The sequence below is a fragment of the Schistocerca gregaria genome, chromosome 5 (assembly GCF_023897955.1).
Source record: "Schistocerca gregaria isolate iqSchGreg1 chromosome 5, iqSchGreg1.2, whole genome shotgun sequence".
NCBI lineage: Eukaryota > Metazoa > Arthropoda > Insecta > Orthoptera > Acrididae > Schistocerca > Schistocerca gregaria.
Window position 1 is genome coordinate 265,066,954 of NC_064924.1, and position 20,938 is coordinate 265,087,891.

Here is a 20,938-nt window from a genome sequence, read left to right on the forward strand (position 1 = left end):
TGTGATACTTCCTGTTAATCTGGAATCATGAAATTCATCAAGAAGCTCTTGTTTTTGCATCCGGCGACTGCCGCCTGCAGGCTCAGTGATCCAATACAGAACCTTGCATACACAGCCATTTCGAACTGATTCTTAGGCTGTATTGTATTGAAAATTAATGCTTATCTTGATGAGTGGCAAAGGGGTTCCTGACCGATCACAGACAGCGTCAGATGCTCTTTCCAGTCCTTGGAGAATGATATGTGGTAGTACTGTAAGGAGTGAACACTGTGTCAACCAGAATCCGATTTTGGACAGACTCTCACACACCTTAAGTACTTTGCAATTTTATGTCCTGGCAGTGGTGCTGCTAGAACAGAACAGACAGAAATTTTGAGTCAAAGATTACCATTTCAGTTTTATATTTATTTCACCATAAATTTTACAGTATCGGTAATTTTATCAGTCTGTATCAGTAAAATGGCGAAAGGAGCTCGCCACTCTTTTGTGGGTTTATGCTTGGCTACCATGGGGCCCCAGCCATTGCAGCATTTTTTCCCTTCCATGCTGCATGTCTATGCTCTTGCTATTCTTTTTCCCCTCCCTTGGGGAACATATCTGGGGTGTTATTGGGAATGCTTTGGGCGTTTGGGGTTCCTCTTTTTCTTCTTCCTCCCTGAATGCCAGCCCATGTGTCTGACGTGTAACAGATGACTGGGTAAAGCATAATTCCCAGCCCCGGTTCAACAGGTTCGTAAGTAACCCCTGGTACAGGCCAGGCCCAGGGAGGGGTGATTGCCTGAGCTGCAACCTTCCCAAATCACTGATTGGTTCCTCAGTCAGGTGTTCGGGAGGTGTGACCTGAGGTATGAACAATCACCTAAGGCGAGTGTGCCCCCTTGAGACCCTGCAATCATGGGGGATTTTCTCTCAATGAGTCACTCATCTTCACAATTGATGTCTGCAAAACATAAAAATAAAGAGCCTAATGATTCAAAGAATCTTCCTGCTGCACCATGGTTCCTCGTGGTCTCATGTACTGAAGCCAGTCAGTCCCTCACCACGGAATATCCGTGTGTTATTCAGAAAGGTGTTGATGCAATTGTCAGCCTTGTGAAATCCTGCTCTCATTTATGGAATGGCACTTTGCTTTTGGAGACCTTCTGATTCTCAGGCACAACAACTATTTGCTGCCTCGCTTCTCCATGGCTACCATGTTCGTGTCGAGGCCCATAGAACTTTTAATTCTTTCCTTGATGTAATTTACACCAGGCTGCTCGGCGGTCTAACTGAGGCCGAAATCCAGTCTTACCTCTCTGATCAGGTTGTTATTGCCACCCATCATGTAATGAAGAAGGTAGTTTTGTCCTTACTGCCCACCTGCACTCTTTCTCACCTTTGATAGAGTGGTGCTTTTGTCCAAGATCAAAGCAAGCTATGAAATTATCACAGTTCGGCCATACATTCTGAACCCGTTTCATCTGCACTAGAACGTCTTATCGACACTCAGCCAAGTGTGTAACCTGTGATACGGATCCGCACGAGGACAATTGTCCGCCTCCTTGTCCCCGTTGTATCAACTGGAATGGCGGTCATGCCGCCTCCTCTCAGGATTGTCCTTGTATCTTTGGGCTGCCCAAGAGATCTGGGTAAACGAAAAAGCTCACAAGTTACTGGCTAGTCACAAACCCTGCATTCTCCTGTCTGGCACCTATAGTTCTGTTCTTGTTACCTGTGCTCCATGAAGGACATGGCCAAGCAGACATGTGATCTCCAATTCAGCTTTGAGGTTATGAAATTTCCCAGTGTCAAGGTAGCGTCGCCATCCTCCCATCCAGCTGTGCAACAAGCCATCAAACCCTCGCCTCGACGGGCGAAGTCACTGTTACACAACTGGTAGGTCGGAAAGGACAGAAGGTGTACTCCCATGAATACTTCAGCCAGACAACACCAGAGTCTTCCTCTAACCGGAAAGGCTCGTAGAAGTCCACCAAAGGCAAACAAACGGTCTTCTCCTTCGCTGACTCAAAGATCCTCTTTAACAGTGTTGCCACAGGATACCTTAGCCCGGCAGGCCTCCATGTGGCCAGTGCGCACCACCAACCATTTTTCAGCATTGGACTCCACAGACTGACCACACAAGCAAGCCGATGCTTCTATGGACCCCATGGAGTAGGATCCTCCTACTTCTGAGCCTTACAGTAGTAACCCTTCACAGGCTGTCACTCGGCAGCTGCTATGGTGGCACCTCTACATCTGTGCCTCATCATGACTCTCCTCCAATGGAATATTTGCAGCCTTCGGTCCCATAAAGAGGATTTACTGCTGTTTTTTGCATTGCAGCATCCCCTTGTACTCTGCCTTCAGGAAACGATATTGACACCCCCCCGCCCCCTCCCTCTCCTCCCGATTGCTTTGAGCTTTCACATTTCTTACTGGTTCATTTTGGCATTCCCCCTGAGGTTGGCATTCCATCTCTTGGGGGCGTCATGCTGCTCATACGGGATGACATTCATAGTCAGCCCATCTCGCTGATACCCATCTTCAAGCTGTTGCAGTTCGCCTTTTCCTTCCCCACCTGACTTTTTCCCCCTGTACCATTTGTGTCCCTCCATCATTCATTGTCACTGGAGCAAACTCCCTTCAGCTTATTGGGCAGCTACTTCCCCCATTTTTGCTACTCGGTGACTTTAATGCCCATCATCCCCTTTGGGTTTCTCCCAGGACCTGTCACGGAGGTTCCCTCTTGGCTGACCTCCTTAACCAACTTAACCTCTCCTGCCTTAACGATGAAGCACCCACTTTCCTTTCTGACTCCTCGCACACTTATTTGCATTTGGACCTGTCCTTCTGCACTGCCCAGCTTGCCCATCATCTTGAGTGGTCCATTCTTTCTGACACCTACTCGAGCAACCATTTCCCGTGTACTATCCGTTTGCTGACTCCTACCCCATCTTCGTGCACACCCAAATGGCAGCTTACTAAGGCTGACTGGCAGCTTCCTGATGACCTTCGAAGAACAAGATTTCCCCAGTTGGGATGACCAGGTGGAATATTTCACAAACGTTATCCTTACTGCTGCGGAAAGTTCCATTCCTCACACTTGATTTTTACCACATCGTTTCCCAGTCCCTTGGTGGACTGAGGCATACCATGACACGATTCGTGGACGGAGACTTTCTCACTGCATTTTTAATGGTCATCCTACTATGGCAAACTGCATTCATTATAAACAGATGCATGCAAATTGTCGTCAGGTTCTTCGGGATAGCAAAAGAGCTAGCTGGATTTCATTCACTAGTTCTTTTAACAGTTCCACTCCTTCCTCTGTTGTGTAGGCCATTTCTGACGGCTCACTGGGACAGAGATCCATGCCCCTATTCCAGCCTGACAGTAGCAGACGATGTCATTGTGGACCCTTATTGCTATCTCCAACTTACTCCATCAGAAACAAGCATAGAAGTCTCAGGTGATACCCTTCCCTTCTCCGACTCGTGAGCGCTACAATGTCACCTTTACTATGAGGGAGCTAGCTCATGCTCTCAGTTCATCCCGATCCTCCATCCGAGGGCCAGACACCATCCACATTTAGATGTTGCACCACCTTCCTCTTGCGGGCAAGCACTTTCTGCTTAACATGTACAACCACATCTGGGCAGAGGGCACATTTCCTGGACGTTGGTATGAAGCCACCGTCATACCCATACCTAAGCCCAGTAAGGACAAAAACCTCCCTTCTAGCTACTGTCCCATCTCTCTTACCAGCTGTGTTTGCTAGGTGATGGAACGTATGGTTCATGCCCGTCTGGTATGATGGCTTGAGTCTTGCAATTTACTGACAAATGCACAGTGTGGATTGCGAGCATGGCTTTCCTCAGTTGACCATCTCGTTATTTTGTCCACCCACGTCACATATGTTTTTTTTACAGAAATCCCAGACAGTGACCATGTTTTTCAATTTGGAGAAGGCCTACGACACCTGATGGAGAACTGATATCCTCTGTACTCATTACAATGGGGCTTCCGTGGCCACGTGCCATGTTTCCTTTAGGAACTTTTAAAATATAGAGGTGTGTGTGGGTTCTGTCTTGTCAGAAAACGGTGTGCCCCTGGGTTCCATCCTGAGCATTATCCTCTTTGCTATTGCAATTAACCCTATAATGGCCTATCTCCCGCCAGGCATCTCCAGCTCCCATTTTGTTGGCTATTTTGCCATCTATTGAATTCTCCACTGACATGTCTCATTGACCGGCGTCATCAGTGCCGTCTTGATCAAATTTACTCATGAAGCATCGACAGTGGCTTTCACTTTTAAACTGACAAAATCGTCTGTATGAATTTCTGGTGACGACATTGGTTTCTCCCACCGTCTTGAAATCTGGGGCTATTGCCTTTTCGTTCGTTGAATCTGCGAAATTCCTGGGGCTCATGCTCGATAGGAAACTCCTTTGGTCCTCCCATGTGTCTTACCTGGCAGCCCTGTGCCCGCCGTTCCTCAATGTCCTATGTGTCCTGAATGGTACTTCCTGGGACTGTTGACAGTTGACAAAGTCTTTGACACATCTGTGCATAAGGACAAGACCAGCTTTGCTGAGCTCATGTCCCAAAAAATGAACCTTTGAGGAAAAAAAAAACTCCAATTTTCCAGCTTGCATGTGTCATAAAGGTACTTTGTGTGACAGAAACGAATCAACTGATCCAAATATGGTTGATAAATTCTTGACACAGGTGAGATTCCAAAAGGCATGCAATCAAGCTGGTAAAGCCCAAAGTGTGTGTTGAGGGCTAAAGGAAGTCCAAGAAGTTTAATCCAGCGGGAACTGCATGTATGCATCGTGCAAGGCGATGTGTGGAAAATACCGGCCCGTCGACAACTCCACCAGCTGCAGTATCATATAAAAATCCATGACATATTGCACATTGACCATCTTTTCAAATTCGACGCAAAGATGCATCATGCAGTTGGGCTCTGAAACGCTACCAACGGGATGACCCACTGTATCAACAAAATACCAACATTGCATCTCAGCCTTTACCTTGTTGCAAATGGAGAGGGGAATGGCCTACCTGACAGCACACCCAACACACGGCCTCCATGTGTGAGCAAACTCATTGAACATGTCTAAAAGACAATCGGAAAGGAGCAGAAGGAGAACACCACCGGTGACCTGAAGAATGTTGGGGGCATGAATAATGACACAGCAACCAACGCGAACACGTTGAGCTCAAAGCAACACCGCAGACCCACTGCGCAAGAATTACCAACAGTGCCAATACATGGCAACTTGGCAGGAAGGAAGGCCACCGGTGAACCCCACAGGGCACCATGCACACCTAATTGTGCCACCTCCCAACTGTCAGAAATGACATTCCCGCTGCTGCCATTAAGCTCATACAATTTCGCAATGTGGGCAATGTCATGTTAAGAAGGATAGGACATAGTCAACACCTTAATTTGAACTTCAGGATCTGGTGCTAACCTGACCATCACATCCAGAATTAGCGAGTCTGCATATGAAGTAACACATTTTGAACACTGAAAACGACATTTGCATGAAGAACCCTACAAACTAGCAATCCAGGCCACATACGAGTCTCCAACACACTTGTTGTGCAGGTTAAACTGCAACCACGCATGGGTTTGATGTACAAAATTCTGTGTAAGCAATTGGCGAAGTTTGCCAAAGGCAAATTTCTCATGCTCAGTGAAGGGCTTCAAAATTTGACAACTTCATATAGCCCCATACTGCTGGACACTAACAAGGCAGCTTTATCAATTGGATCAACGATATGCCTTACCTGGCAGTGCAGCAACAAGTGGTGCACGTAATTTTCACGCTTTTCCATAAATTCATTGAAACCAGCAAACAGCATTGGGAGCAGAGAAGAAAACGGCACAGTAGGCACTATGCCCGCAACCTGCATGGCGTGGATGCGAAGTAACTCTGTATTCTGCTTTGGAAGTGCCCCCATCTGCTTATGCTGCTGCTCTTTCTGTAGGCACAACTGTTCCTCCCACCACTGCAGAAATGTTGGGCCCACGGTGGCCCACAATTAACACTATGAAATGGGGAGAAAGAAATAGAAAGAAATAGAAGCATCACATGTAAAAGAACATCCTTCCTTGCCACTTTAGTATCTGTGCAGGCTTGAGAATGCCGCTGAACAACACTGTTGGCAAAAGGTACAGTACTGGCCAACAGTGGCTCAACAAGAATCTGGGGTACAAAGCCCCTCCCCCAAGAGGAAATGGAAAACTTGCTGTGCAATTCAATCTATGGGGAAGTAAAAAGTCCAAAACCATGTTGGTAGTTGCATGGAGATATGCAAGTTGAGGTCCATGGGGGCTGAACTCAGCATTACAACTGCCTTGCCTGGCCCACTGCCACTGACAAGAAAACACTTCCATCAGCAGGCTTACCCACACCACACACCGTGTTTGGCGTCAACAGTAGTTGTTCACATTATTCCACCTTAATAACCACACCAGCTCATCCGTCTCCATTGCAATGTCTGTTGGCATGGTTGGTAAACTTAATGCATAGCATTTGTATATTCTAGTACATTCTGTGTTCAAATAAATACCAGCATTCTGGAATATTCAATGTTCGCATGAATAGTTGCACTCTCCATGAAGAAGTTCAGTTCTGTTTTGGCTGCATGTTGTTGTCAGTTGTAAGTGTTGTACTTCACTGACGACCCCGCCTTCGGATTTGGACTTGATTGTGGTTTCAATGCGACATTAATTGATGAACACCCACATCACTGTGACTCCAATGAAGCAATATAAAAGTTATTATCTATTAAAAACAAAGATTCCAAGACTTACCAAGCGGGAAAGCGCCGGCAGACAGGCACATGAACAAAACACACACACAGAATTACGAGCTTTCGCAACTGGCAGTTGCTTCGTCAGGAAAGAGGGAAGGAGAGGGGAAAAATGAAAGGATGTGGGTTTTAAGGGAGAGGGTAAGGAGTCATTCCAATCCCGGGAGCGGAAAGACTTCCCTTAGGGGAAAAAAGGACAGGTGTACACTCGCGCGCGCGCGCGCACACACACACACACACACACACACACACACACACACACACATATATCCATCCGCACATACACAGACACAAGCAGACACATGGGCTCTGGAATGCTGAAAGAAAGTCATTTAGTTGGATGAGTTTTGTTACACGATGCTCACAACTTCTGGTCAAGTTTATGACCCAAGAGTGAACTGTGGCAGGGTATTGGTGATGATTTGGACAGCCTAATTCAGTACTCTGCAAGGTCGCACTACTGCCAAAGATTATGTGACCATTTTGCTGGTCAGGTTGATTCCAAGGTACAATGATTTCCAATAACGATGCTGTGGTCCGAGATGGCAAGGGCCCTATTCACACAGCTCACATGCCCAGGACTGCTTTTGTGAGCAAAAGGATGAATTGTCACATGTCCTCTGGCCACCACAGTCATCAGATCTCAATATTATTGAGCCTTTGTGGTCTTCTTTGTGGAGAAGGATGCACGATTGCTATCCACCTTCATCATCTTTACCTGAACTTGGCACAGTTATGCAGGAAGAATTGTATAAGATTTCCTTGAAAACCATATAGGACCTGCACTAATTGATTCAAAGGAACTGCTTTGAACGTCAACAGTTTTCCTACACAGTAATATGCATTGCAGGCCTAATGTGTTGTTTGCCTGTTGTTTTCACATTTTTGTTTACCCACTGCAGGTGCGAATGTACAGGTGAACCTGTCCAGGAAGGGCAGCTTAATGTTACTGACAAATAGTAGTGCTCTGCTACCATTACACACAATGCTATTGAACTGCCACCTGTATCTAGCCTCACAAAGGAGTAACTCTGGTGAGTGCTAGCTACTCAGCATCAATCGTCAGATGCTTTCAAACCCATAGTTTAGAAAAGTCAGACCAAGCAACCCATGATAGACCACCATATAAACTCTGGGAATCACCCACTAATTAGCCATCACTCATTTGGAGTGCTGCCAACTGGATGATGGATTATCTGAGAGGAAATGGAAAGATGTTGCATGATGACATCATTGAACCTTTAGAGTGTCATTGATCCTCTCCGATGATCCTTGTGAAAGACGACAATGGCATTTCTGCGTCACCTACTGACAACTGAACAAAATCACGTAAAAAGATGTCTATCCATTATTGAGCATTGACACCCTGGATTGCTTGAAAGTAGTGAGGTATTTCTCGACTGAGGACATGGAGACTGGCTACTGGCAAACAGAGGTTACAAGACTGACCAGGAAAAGACACTCTGTATAAATCCTGACAGCCTCTATGAGTAAGTTGATGATGTGTCTTTGCTACCTGAATGACACGGTCAATTTTTGAAGACATCTGAAGAATGTGTATGCCATCTGACAACTATGCTGATGTGTGTTCTGACCACGGATCGCTTCCTCAATCCAAAGAAGTGTCTTTTCATCATGCAAAAAATAAAAACTTGAGGCATCTAGTGAATGGGGATGGAGTCCATCCCAATCCAGAGAAAATTAGAAAAGTCACACATTTCCAGCTCTTTGGCACATCCATGATGTGAGAAGTTTTCACGGAATGTGCTCATACCATCGGTGATTGTTAAAGGACCTCTGTACTACGGTACATCCCTTGCAAGAACTGCTGCAAGGAGATGCCAAATTTGCCTGGGATGATGTGCAAGAAGGATCTTTCCTTGTCCTTAAGGATGTACAAACATATTGTACAGTTCCTGCTTTTTATGTCGAGACTCCTGAGACAGAACTGCACACTGATGCCAGCAGTTTTGGGATATGTGCAATTAGAGTACAAATTCAGGAAGGTGCTGAAAAAGTGATGCTTCCAGAGTTTTCTCCAAGTGCAAGAAGAATTATTCTACAAAGAGAAATCATGCCTAGCAGATGTTTGGGTTATCAACACCTTCCAGCCATATTTATTGGCAAACCATTCACTGTTGTGATGGATCACCATTCTCCATGCTGGCAGAAAGCCTGGAGGATCTGTTGGGTTGAATGGCAAGATGGGCACTAGGCTTCAGGAGTTTGACATCACAACAGTACAGTATAGAAAAACAGACATAAATACAAGGACGCTGATTCCCTTTCAAGCAATACTTTGGTACAACAGAGCAATGTGCAAAAAATCTGTGTGTTTCAGAGTCCCACAGACAGGAAACTGTTCTCAGTACTAAGTGGTGTACTCTCTGTTCTAGGAACTGCTTTTGTTTTTTATTGTCCTCAATATGTTTTAAACATTCCAGGGAAAGTTGGCTTTGTTTTGCTTTAGGGCATAAAAAACAACTGGGGTCAAAACTATAGAACACGAAGACAGAGAGGAGTTAAAAAACAACTATACGTCAGCCCCAATTGACATAAGAGAAGACAGCTAAAAACAGGCACGAGGAGAAATGGCTGAATAAGACACCATACAGAAATGGAGGTCCAAAACTAAAAATTAAATGGCCTTCATCATATTGCTTTTGCGGATAAAAAGTAAAATGCGGTTGACAGCCCATGAGTCATTTGCTAAAACGGCCGATAACTCAGATGGAAAACCCAAACAGAAACGTAAATGGTTAAAACATGGGCATTCCATCAGGATGTGGCGGACAGTTAAAACTTGAGTGCAATGGTTACAAACAGATGGGGTAGCGCCACTTATCAAATGATGATGGCTAAAACTCAGTGCCCAATATATGGCCTAGTTAAAATGGCCTCATGGTGGGAGGGCCGAGAGGAGGTCGTCCAAGCCGCTGGGAGAGGCTAAATAAGCTGGAGCTTATTCCCGCAAAGGGAAGACCATTGACAATGCCAGAGAGAAACCACCTCCTGACAGACAAGCAACACAGAGATCATCGGAGGAAATAGGGACTAGCAGGCTGAGGTACGAGGATGGCAGCCTTGACAGCAGCGTCAGCAGCCTCGTTTCCTGGCAGACCAACATGACCAGGAACCCACAGAAATTTCACAGTGGCTCCACCAAGAGCAAGCAAGTGACAGTTTTCTTGGACCCACTGCACTAAGGGATGGGCAGCATACAGCGCATATAGACTTTGAAGGGTGCTGAGCGAGTCTGACCAGAGGGCACAATTGAAAAGGCTGTGTTGTCGGATGTACTCCATGACTACGCGTGGACACGTTCAAGAGTACCAGGTAGAAGGACTGGTGGCGCGTGTAAACTTGTTGAGAGCACACAGACACAGGTACAAAGGCACGCTTGTTAACACGTCCAGAGAAGTTAAAGGTGGTAGATTAGTTTTGCTATTTGATCAGTAAAATAACTGATAATGGTGGAAATTGAAAGGATGTAAAAGGCATAGATGTGATGGTGAGAAAAGCATTTCTGGGAAAGAGCAGTCTGTTAATATATAATTGAAATTTAAGTGTTAGGAAGGTTTTTCTGAAAGTATTTGTCTGGAGTGTAGCCTTTCACAGAAGTGAAATGTGGATGATAAGCATTTCAGACAAGAAGAGAGTAGCAGCTTTTGCAATGTGGTCCTACAGAACAATTTTGAATATTAGATGGATAGTTTGAGTAAATAATGAGGAGGTGCTGAATCAAATTTGGGGGGGGGGGGGGGATGGCTCCACTTGACAAAAAGAAGGGATCAGAGGAGATGAAACATCCTGAAGCATCAAGAAGTCATCAGTTTAGTTATAGAGGAATGTGTAGATAGTAAAGTTACAGAGGTAGACAAAGGTGTGAATACAGTAAGCAGGTTCAAATGCATGGTTATAGAAATGAGGACATTCATACCTTCTGATGAGACAAGTAACATTTGTATTAGACAAGATTATAAAAAGAATTCCATTCCATCTTATAAATGTTGATATCTTGATCACATAACATGTTACTAAAATTTATTACCAGTTTTGGCTTTGCAACCATCATAAATCTAAAAATGAAAAAAAAATGTAAACAAAAACATCAATATATTTACCAAACAAACCTTGGATGGGTGACCATCCAGTCTGCCGAGCGCTTTTAGTCAGCGGAGGGCACTCAGCGCTTGTTAAGCAAACTGAGGAGCTACTTGACTGAGAAGTAGTGGCTCCGGTCACGAAAACTGACGACGGCTGGGAGAGTGGTGTGCTGACCATGTGCCCCTCCATATCCGCATCCAGTGAGGCCTTCGGGCTGAGGATGACATTGTGGCCGGTCAGTACCATTGGCCTTCGTGGTCTGTTTGGGTGGAGTTTAGTTTTTATGCTTTTGTTCATGATGATGAACTCTGTACAAACATTTCATTTGTTGAAACTATAGGTATTTAAAAATAATTTTTTATGCCACAAAAAAGTGACCACAGGTGAAGCACTGGAAATCTGTTACTCTTAGAAAGTCTTGATGTACAAGAGTTTCTGGAAATGGGAAACAGCCTTGCAGGCGTTTTATCTGAAGTTTTCATCAATAATGTCAGAGTCGAATTTTTTAGGAGGTACCTAAGTTTAATGAACTTTTATGTGACAGAGGCATTGACTTTCATTACTTAGAAACAGCGAAGCTGGTCACCTGTTCACAGGCTATTATCATGAGTATCTATGCAAAGTAATTGATTGGCAGCAAAACCATGAGTAGGCAATGTGGTCTTGGACATCTGTACTTGTCCTTCATTATGGAACATGGTGGTTGAAGTTTTCCAATTCTTTGAAACAGGAGAGACAGCAATCTGTATCAGATCTGATGACAGTGTACGGGAAGTTATGATTGCTTTGGGCACAGGATATTTGAGATTGAACCAGGGATCAGTGGAAATGTGTTGCCTGGTTATATGAATCAGCATTGTTTGCTATGCCAAGTTGGTAATCACATCCAGCTACACCATTGACCAGGCAAACAGCCATTGGAAACAATCACTTCACCACTGCCAAAGCTGGTGGAGGCAGTATTATGCTGTTTGGGGAGGGGGGGTTAAATGGGCTTCCATAGGCCCTGGGTACTAATTGAAGGCACCATGACAGCTGTGGACGATGTGAACATTATTGTGGACCACATGCATCCCTTCATGCTTGATTACTTCCCCAACAGTGATGGCATCTTCCAGTAGGATAACGTTTCATTTTGTTGGAATCATGCTGCAGTTATTTGAGGAACATGATTGTGACCCTGTGTTGATGTTATGGCCACCAAATTCACCTCATCATAACCCAATGGAACACGTCTGTGACACTGTTGGGTGCCAGCTCCATGTCTGCAAACCACTGGCCTATAGTTTTAAGGAAATTACATGATGTACACATAAACATCTGGTGCCACATACTTCTGGTAACCAAACAAGGACTTGTGAATCCGTGCCATGCAGAATAGTTGCTGTATTGTGTTTGAGAGGCAGACCGTCACAGTTTTAAGCAGATGATCTACATCCTCATCTACATCTACATGATCATAATGTTTTGGCTTGTCACTGCATCTCTTTACATGTGTATGAATGCAATTCTCTCTCTCTCTCTCTCTCTCTCTCTCTCTCTCTCTCTCTCTCGCTCTCTGTCTCTCTCTCAATTAAATGTTACCAATTTCATAATAAACATTAATACCTGCATAATATCCCAGGTCTGATAAACTGTTACATGGCTCTCTTGCAGTATTTTCCACCAGTTACACCTTTTCTATCTGGTGTTATTTGTCTTTAGATGTTGTGTTGATTTTACAGTGCAAGAATGGTGTGTTGAACAAGGCTTTGAATTGGTGGAACTCAATCCAGATCTTGACCCGGAGTGGGAAGCAGAACAAGATTTCCTGGAGACTACTGGTGTGAAACGTGTTATCCAAGCTCTACATGCTCACCTTTGGCCAAATTTGCACATGAAAGGTAAATGCAGTAATACTGTGATATACACAAACATGACTAAACATTGCTTTTAGTTGATATTCAAACAATGGAAAATCCAGGATGGAATGTAACAATATTATGAGAAGGAAAGTTGCTAGTCACCTTATAGCAGAGATCCTGAGTTGCGATAGACACAACAAAAAGACTCTCACAATTAAAGCTTTTGGCCATTAAGGCCTTCAACAACAGCAACACCACACACACACACACACACACACACACACACACACACACACACACACACACACACGTGCGCAAATCACAAACACTACTGCAGTCTCAGGCAACTGAAACCACACTGTGAGCAGCAGCACCAGTGCTTGATGGGAGTGGTGACTGGGTAGGGGTAGGGAGGAGGTTGGGGTGGGGAGGGGGGAGGGATAATATGGCGGGGGTGGATGACAGTGAAGTGCTGAACGTTAGACAGAGAGCGGGGGATGGCTATGGATGGGGAGGGGGGGGGGGGAGAGTGGGGGAAAAGGAGAGAAATAAAAAGACTGGGTGTGATGGTGGAATGTTGGCTGTGTAGCACTGGAATGGTAACAGGGAAGGGGCTGGATGGGAGAGGACAGTGACTAATGAAGTTTGAGGACAAGAGGCTTGCAGGAACATTGTATGTATTGCAGGGTGTTCAGCAACAGCATGGCCCACTTGTCTCTTGGACACAGTTTATCGGTGGCCATTCATGCGGGCAGACAACTTGTTGGGTGTCATGCCTACATAGAATGCTGCCCAGTGAGGAGGAGGAGGGGGAGGGGGGGGGGGGCAAATCGGGATGCTTGTCCTGGGCAGCAATTTTGGGTGGGGGGTCACGAAATAATGCACACTTTGGTCTATCATTGCATGGAATGAGTTGGCACGCAAATGGTTTCATATAGGACTGTAGACATTGCGACAACAGTATACACTTCAGTTTTGTCATTTTGTGGGTTCCTGAGTCATGTCTGAAATAAAAGTTTTGGCAGCTGCACATCGTGCGAGCTGTGATTGAGTTAAAGCTTGTTGCGTGAAATCGCTGTATAAGAAAATAATCAGGAACTTGTTTCGTTTTGTGACTGGGTGCAGAAAAGGTGTCAGCTCGGTTGTTCATCAACTTTGCTGAAATAATTTGTTATGAAAGACCCAAGAAGTTTTTTCAAGAATCTTAGAATGTCACCAGAACTGTTCGTGTTTCTTCTAAATAGAGTTAATTATGCAATAAGGAAAAGATACTGCAGTGCATGAAACACTGTTACCAAAACTGAAATTACATATCACATTGTGTGCATTACAATCGAGAACACTTGTCATGCTAGAAGAGTAGTTTTAGTTGGTGATGACACTTTTTCGTTAACACCAATAGTTACTAACATTAACAGTAATAACTATTAACATTAACAGCAATAATTATTTGAAGCAGGCTGCATTAAGAAAAAATGGTCTTGAAGGTAGATCTGTACAGTGGCAATATTTCTAAATTCAAACATATATGAGTGGGAAGCACTGCTGCGATGTTTTAAATAAATAATTATTGAATAAAGAATGCAGCTTCTTGATTTGTGTACCCTTCCCTCCTGTCAACAATATTCCTTAGAAAAGAGTCGACCAACTCGAACAACAGGATTTTGGTCTTGTAGACAAGAGCTTTTCCACAGCCAGACTTGCACTTGCTTGTATTTTTCTTAATTCAGTTGTATATTTGCTCCTAATTCAATAAATTTTGCCCTGCAGCTCAGATATTGTCAAATCATCTATGTTCTGATCGTGCATGACAGTCTGAGGAGCAGCAATATGTTGCTTATTTTTGTAATCAGCATCAGTGAAATCCAACAAACACCTATGCAAAGCATAGATATCCAAAAGGTGGACATTGTTATCTGTTCTCCACTTCATATTTCAGTTTGTCCATGCACTATGAACACATGTAACCTCAAAATTCATACAACTAGTGTCGCCAAAGTTGGAACACGCAGAAAGTGTTGAGTTTCACCGAGTTGGGCAATTGTGCGGTGTGCACGCACAATGGCTTGTAGCGCAGTTGCCTGCAATCTAGTGTCGTTTTGTAAACTAATGGTTTACTTTTATAAGGGGGTTAGTCTGTGTTGTTGCCCTGAATGATGATTACACGAATATTTTGTCAGGTTTTGTAAGCGGTGGGTCCTGGAGGTACGGCAATATGCGAACACGAGAAGTAAGTTTAAACAGTTTTATTAACAAAGGAAGATTATAAAACACACACGCTATGCGTGCCCATCATCACTGTGTCTGACATCCTAACACTGGCTAATTACGGTCATATTGAAAGGCTCCTTGTGGAGTTAAGAAAAAGAGACATATTCGCACCCGAGGCCACATTAGTTAATACTGCCTGCTGCGGATGGTGGCCAATTGCGTACTCCCTGTTGCAGTGTGGCCGGACGCGCCTCTACTGACCAAGTGAATCGTCAGCATTCCAGATAGGCCAGCTGGCGAGCGCATGTTTACGTGCTGTACTGCTGCGCGCAATCCGCAGACTCTTACACTTCTGAAGTAAATTTCCTTTTACGCAAGATGAACTTTGTGCGAGAATGTACGATGAATTTCTTAAATCACAGAGCTTTTGACTCTCATTTAAAAATTAACTCTTTGAGGATGAGCCCTTCAGTAGAATTTCAAGCCCAGAAGATCAGACATTTATGTTGATATTAAACATTTTACTGGCACATATGTGTGATGTATCTTAAAGTGTAACATGCACAAAAAAGATAACATTATATGTGAAAGCTTAGCTTCTCTTGCAGCTAATTAATATATAGGCAGTGGAGAGTGTGGTAATTACAATGATAAATAATCACTCACACGCCCAAAACTTACTATGAATAGGCTACTTTTATTCTCACAGAATGCGCATAGCATAGAGCACGTACTACAGAGAACTGATCTGGTAAAGATACAGTTGTTCTTCCTGCTGTAGGGTAGCAATAATATTGGGGCATGAGCCAGTGGTTCCATGTCCACAGATCTTGGAGACCAATGTTGTATATGAAAGCCTTGCTTTTCTTGTAGCAGCACTATGTATATTAATTTAAATCATTAACTTTTCTTATTTGTGTGTTTGCGCTACTGAACAGTGATATTGCTATTGGCTGACTACATCACATGTCCAATACTCTGGAGTCTGGCAAGATCACGTGACGTGAGCTGAGCTGCCACTGGCTTACAAAAGCGCATCGCAGCCTCGATTTCAATGCTTTGGGAAGTAACATGTGGTGTTCGGTGGAATTTGCATTTATACTTTCGTAATACAAAAATATGCAGTGTACATGTTGTTGCACATGAAACATCTTTCCAAAATTCGTTTTATTTCCCGTGAGTTGCATTTTCTAAAGTGCTGAGAAATTCTGTGCTGGTGTATAAAACAATAGACATTAAAAGGATTGATAACTTTTACAGTTCCAAGGGAAAGAATATTGTCATTTAAGTGTATTTTCACCAGGGAGAAAATATATTTTTAACCATGACATCTGGGAAATTTTTTTTCCTGCTACGCGTATACACTCTGTAATCGGAATACTGGTGGAGGATGTAATACAGTTTTTCCAGTCATGGGTGGTAATGAGTCACAAGGAGAATGGTCCTCTGTGGCTGGATGGTGGGACTTTGGGAGGTGGTGGGAGATTGGAAAGATAAGGAAAGGGAGATTTGTTTCTGAACAAGGTTGGGACTATAACTACAGTCAGTGAAGGTTTCAGTGAGACCCTCTGTATATTTTGAAAGGGACTGCTAATCACTGCAGATGCGACGGCCACATGTAGCTAGGCTGTATGGAAGGGACCTCTTGGTATGGAATGGGTGGCAGCTGTCGAAGTGGAGGTATTGCTGGTGGTTAGTAGGTTTGATATGGACGGAGGTACTGATGTAGTCATCTTTGAGGTGGGGGTCAATATCTAGAAATGTGGCTTGTTCAGTTGAGTAGGACCAGGTGAAGCAAATGGGGGAGTTGTTGAGGTTCTGGAGGAATGTGGACAGGGTAACCTCACCTTTGATCCAGATAGCAAAGATGTCATCAATGAATCTGAATCAAGTGAGGGGTTTAGAATTCTGTGATTTTAGGATGGATTCCTCTACATGACAGATGAATAGGTTGGCATAGGATGATGCCATGCGGGTGCCCATAGTCATACCCCAGAGTTGTTTGTAGGTAATGCCTTCAAAGGGGAAGTAATTGGTTTGGAATCCATTGGGTGTTGGGAAAGGCAGTGTTCAGCAGCAGTGAGGCCATTGGCCTTAGGAATGTTAGTGTACAGGGAGGTGACATCAGTAGTGATGAGAAGGGCACCATGCCTTATCTTTCCAGTCTCCCACCACCTCCCAGAGTCCCACCATCCAGCCACAGAGGAGCATTCCCTTCATAACTCAGTACCACCCAGGACTGGAGCAACTGAATTATATTCTCTGCCTGGGTTTCAATTACTTCTCATTGTGCCATGAAATGAGATATGTCCTGCCCACTATCCTTCGCACCCTTCCCATAGTGGTATTCCACTGTCCACTGAACCTACACAACATACTCGTGCATATTTACACAGCTCCTGCTCCTAATCTGTTGCCTCATGGCTCATACCCCTGTAATAGACCTTGATGAAAGATCTGTCCCATACATCCTGCCACCACCACCACCACCACCATCTTCACCAGTCCAGTCACTAACATTACCTATCCCATCAAAGGCAGGGCTATCTTTGAAACCAGTCATGTGGTCTACAACCTAAGCAGCAACCACTGTGCTGCATTCTATGTAGGCATGACAACCAACAAGCTGTCTGTCCACATGAATGGCCACCGACGAAGTGTGCCCAAGAGTCAAGTGGTCTACCCTGTCTATGAACACACTCTCAAACGTGGTATCTTTCATTTCAATGATTGCTTCACAGCTTGTGCCATGTAGATCCTTCCCACCAACACCAGCTTTTCTGAACTGTGCAGGTGGGAACTTACCCTACAATACTTCCTTGTTCCCGTAACCCTCCTGGCTCAACCTTCATTGGTCACTGTCCTCACCCATCCAGCCCCCTTTCCTGTTCCCAATCCAGCACTACACAGCCATCATTCCTCCATTACATCCATTCTCTTTATTTCTCTCCTTTCCCGCTACTTCACTCCTCCCCCTCCCCAATCTCCCCTGCCCTCTGTCCAACGTGCAGCACTTCACTGTCTGCTATTGCCACCATACTATCCCTCCCCCTCCCCACCCCAGCCTCCTCCTTGCCCCCACCCATTTGCTACTCCAATCACGCACTGGTGGTGCTGCTTACAATGTGGTTTCAGGTGCCTGAGACTGCAGTTACTTAACCATTTGTTGATGTGCCATATAATTGCTTTCCTCTCAGTTTTCTATGTGAAGTAAATTCCTTTCAGTTGTAATACTTTGGATGAAAAACTGGTCAACTAGAAACATATCCTGTGTGTAGATTTCATATGTTTCATGTCTTCCATTTGCCAAACTATTGTTTTGTTCTAGCATAATTTTGAAAAGTATTAAGTCACTCAAGTACTCCAATGGTACTGGGGTAAAGAGTTCTTTGCAGCGAACTTCTTATAGAAGAAATGGGCATCTGTAATCTTAATATTATGTATGTGTGTGTGTATTAGAGAAAACTAAAGTGGCATAGAAAGGTGTAGCAGTGGCTATGATGGTGCCTGAGGCTACCGCGAATGGAACAGCTGAGTTGGCTGTGAGTAGAACTGATGTGACTGCAGGTGCCTCATATGTATAAGATGTATGAATGGATATAGAAGGAATTAACGCAATGATAATAAATATTGGCTTTATAACAATGATCTCCTTATAACTTTTCAACTGAGTTTCAGCATTAAAGTAGTTCATGAACCATAATGAGTACTCAATGTGGTAAATACACACATCCAGTGGCAGTTTGGGCCTGCCTTCCAGTTTAAATCTGAGAGTGAATGTGAAATGGACAAGCAAATAAGAGAGTGTGCTCAACTTTTTCGAGGACTGATCTTTGATAGCATTATATCGTATATTCTTTGCTTTAGTTTTTATTTATTTATTTATTTGTTGTACATGTGTCGCGCAGATCCATGCAGTCATGATATGCGCTGTGTATGAAAAGTGCTTAGTTATGCTGTACATGCCAGTTAAATGCTAACATATTCACTCTGCAAACCACCTTCAAGTGCATGACAGTGTGTACATTCTATTGTCCATTTAGGAGGGTTTCTTCCAATTCCATTCATGTACAGAGCACCAGATGAGTGATTGTTTGAATGCCTATGTGTGTGCTGTAATTATTCTAATCTTATCTTCACTGTTCCTTTTTGAGTGATACATTGGGGGTAGTAGTATATTCCTAGAGACCTCATTTAAAGCTGGCTCTTGAAACTTCGTTAGTGGACTTTATTGGAATAGTTTGTCTATCTTGAAGAGTCTTCCACTTCAGTATCTCTGTGACACTTTCCCTCAGATCAAACAAATCTGTGATCATTTGTTCTGCCCTTCTCTGTATACGTCCAATATCTCCTGTTATCCCAATTTGGTATGGGTCCCTTGCATTTGAGCAATATTATAGAATGGCTCATGACTGATTTGTAAGCAATCTCCTTTGTTGACTGATTGCACTTCTCCGGTATTCTACCAATAAACTGGTCTACCACTTGCTTTACCCATAGCTGAGCCTATGTTATCATTCCATTTCATATCCCTATAAACTGTTACCCAAGAATTTGTGTGAACTGGCTGATTCCAATAGTGAAGTGTTGATATTATAGTCATAGGATACTATGTTTTTTTTGTTTTGTGAACTGCAAAATTTTACATTTTTCAACATTTAAAGCAAGTTGCCAATCTTTGCACCACTTGAAAATCTTTCAGGATCTGGCTGAATATTTATGCAGCTTGTTTCGGACAGTAATTCATTACAGATACCTGCATCATCTGCAAGAAGTCTGAGGCTACTGTTAATATTGTATGTGAGGTCATTAATGTACAACATGAACAGTAAGAGTTTCAACACACATCCCTGTGGCACACCCGCAGTCACTTCTACATCTGATGATGACCCTCCATTCAAGATAGCCTGCTGCATCCTCCCTACCAAAAAGTCCTGATTCCAGCCACAAATTTTACTTGGTACTCCATATGATTGCACTTTTGATAAGAAACGTAGGTATGGTACTGAGTCAAATGCTGTTTGGAAATCAAGAAATACTACACCTACCTGCCTGCTTTCATCCAAAACTTTCAGTATGTCATGTGGGAAATGTGTGAGTTGGGTTACACATGATTGATGTTTTTGGAATCCACATCTCTTTATGTTCAAGATGCTTCAACAAACTGATCAAGGATATTGGACGGTAGTTTTGTGGATCTTGGACCATAGTTTTGTGGATCACTTCTACTTCCTTCTTGTAGAAGGTAGTGACTTTTGCTTTCCCCAAGAACTGGGCATGCTCTTTTGTTCAAGGGAGCTACAATACATTATAGTTAGAAGAGAGGCTAACTCAGCTGCAAATTTTGTATAGAATCTGATAGGAATTCCATCGTGCCCTAGAGCTTTGTTCAGTTTTAACAATTTCAGCTGTTTCTCAACGCCATGGACACTAATACTTATTTCAGTCATATTTACAATGATATGAAAATTGAATTGGGGCAGTTCTCTTGGTTTTTCCTTTGTAAAGGAACATTTGAAAATGGAGTTAAGTACATCAGCTTTTGAAAGATAGCACATGATAAACACTTTGACAGGTGCGTTTGTTTTCATACAGTAGTGCTGATATCTGCCAGTAACATGTTTAGAAACTCTTCAGTGTCTAAATGATAACAACTTACATGAACATTTGAGAAACTAGAAACTAACCAAGATTGATGATGTAGCTGTCAGGCTAGTCCTGAATGGTCTCTCTGACCATGATGGACAAAGACTCACCATTAACAATTCAAGTATTTGTGATATTAATAGTGGTCCCAAATGGAAAATTACAAGGAAATCTACTGATGAAACTATTGAGATCTTAAATCACCTCTCCAAAATGTAGACTGGGGTCCAGTATACAATGTAGAAAATGCCAATTCCAAGTACAACCTTTTTAGTAATGAAGTGGCTCTAATATCTGAAAGTACCTTCCCAAAAAGAATATAT

General features: G+C 43.5%; 1 protein-coding gene across 2 annotated transcripts in view; it reads left to right on the top strand.

Annotated features, from left to right (window-relative positions):
• The window catches only part of LOC126272565 (alpha- and gamma-adaptin-binding protein p34-like), a 75,830-nt gene that overhangs the window by 32,375 nt on the left and 22,517 nt on the right, over positions 1-20,938 (top strand). For both annotated transcript variants that reach the window (XR_007549241.1, XM_049975487.1), the window contains exon 4: positions 12,639-12,797. Coding sequence is in view for 1 of the 2 variants with exons in the window: in XM_049975487.1 (XP_049831444.1) it covers positions 12,639-12,797 (159 nt within the window). In the remaining variant the exon portion in view is untranslated. The remainder of the gene's footprint in view (positions 1-12,638; positions 12,798-20,938) is intronic.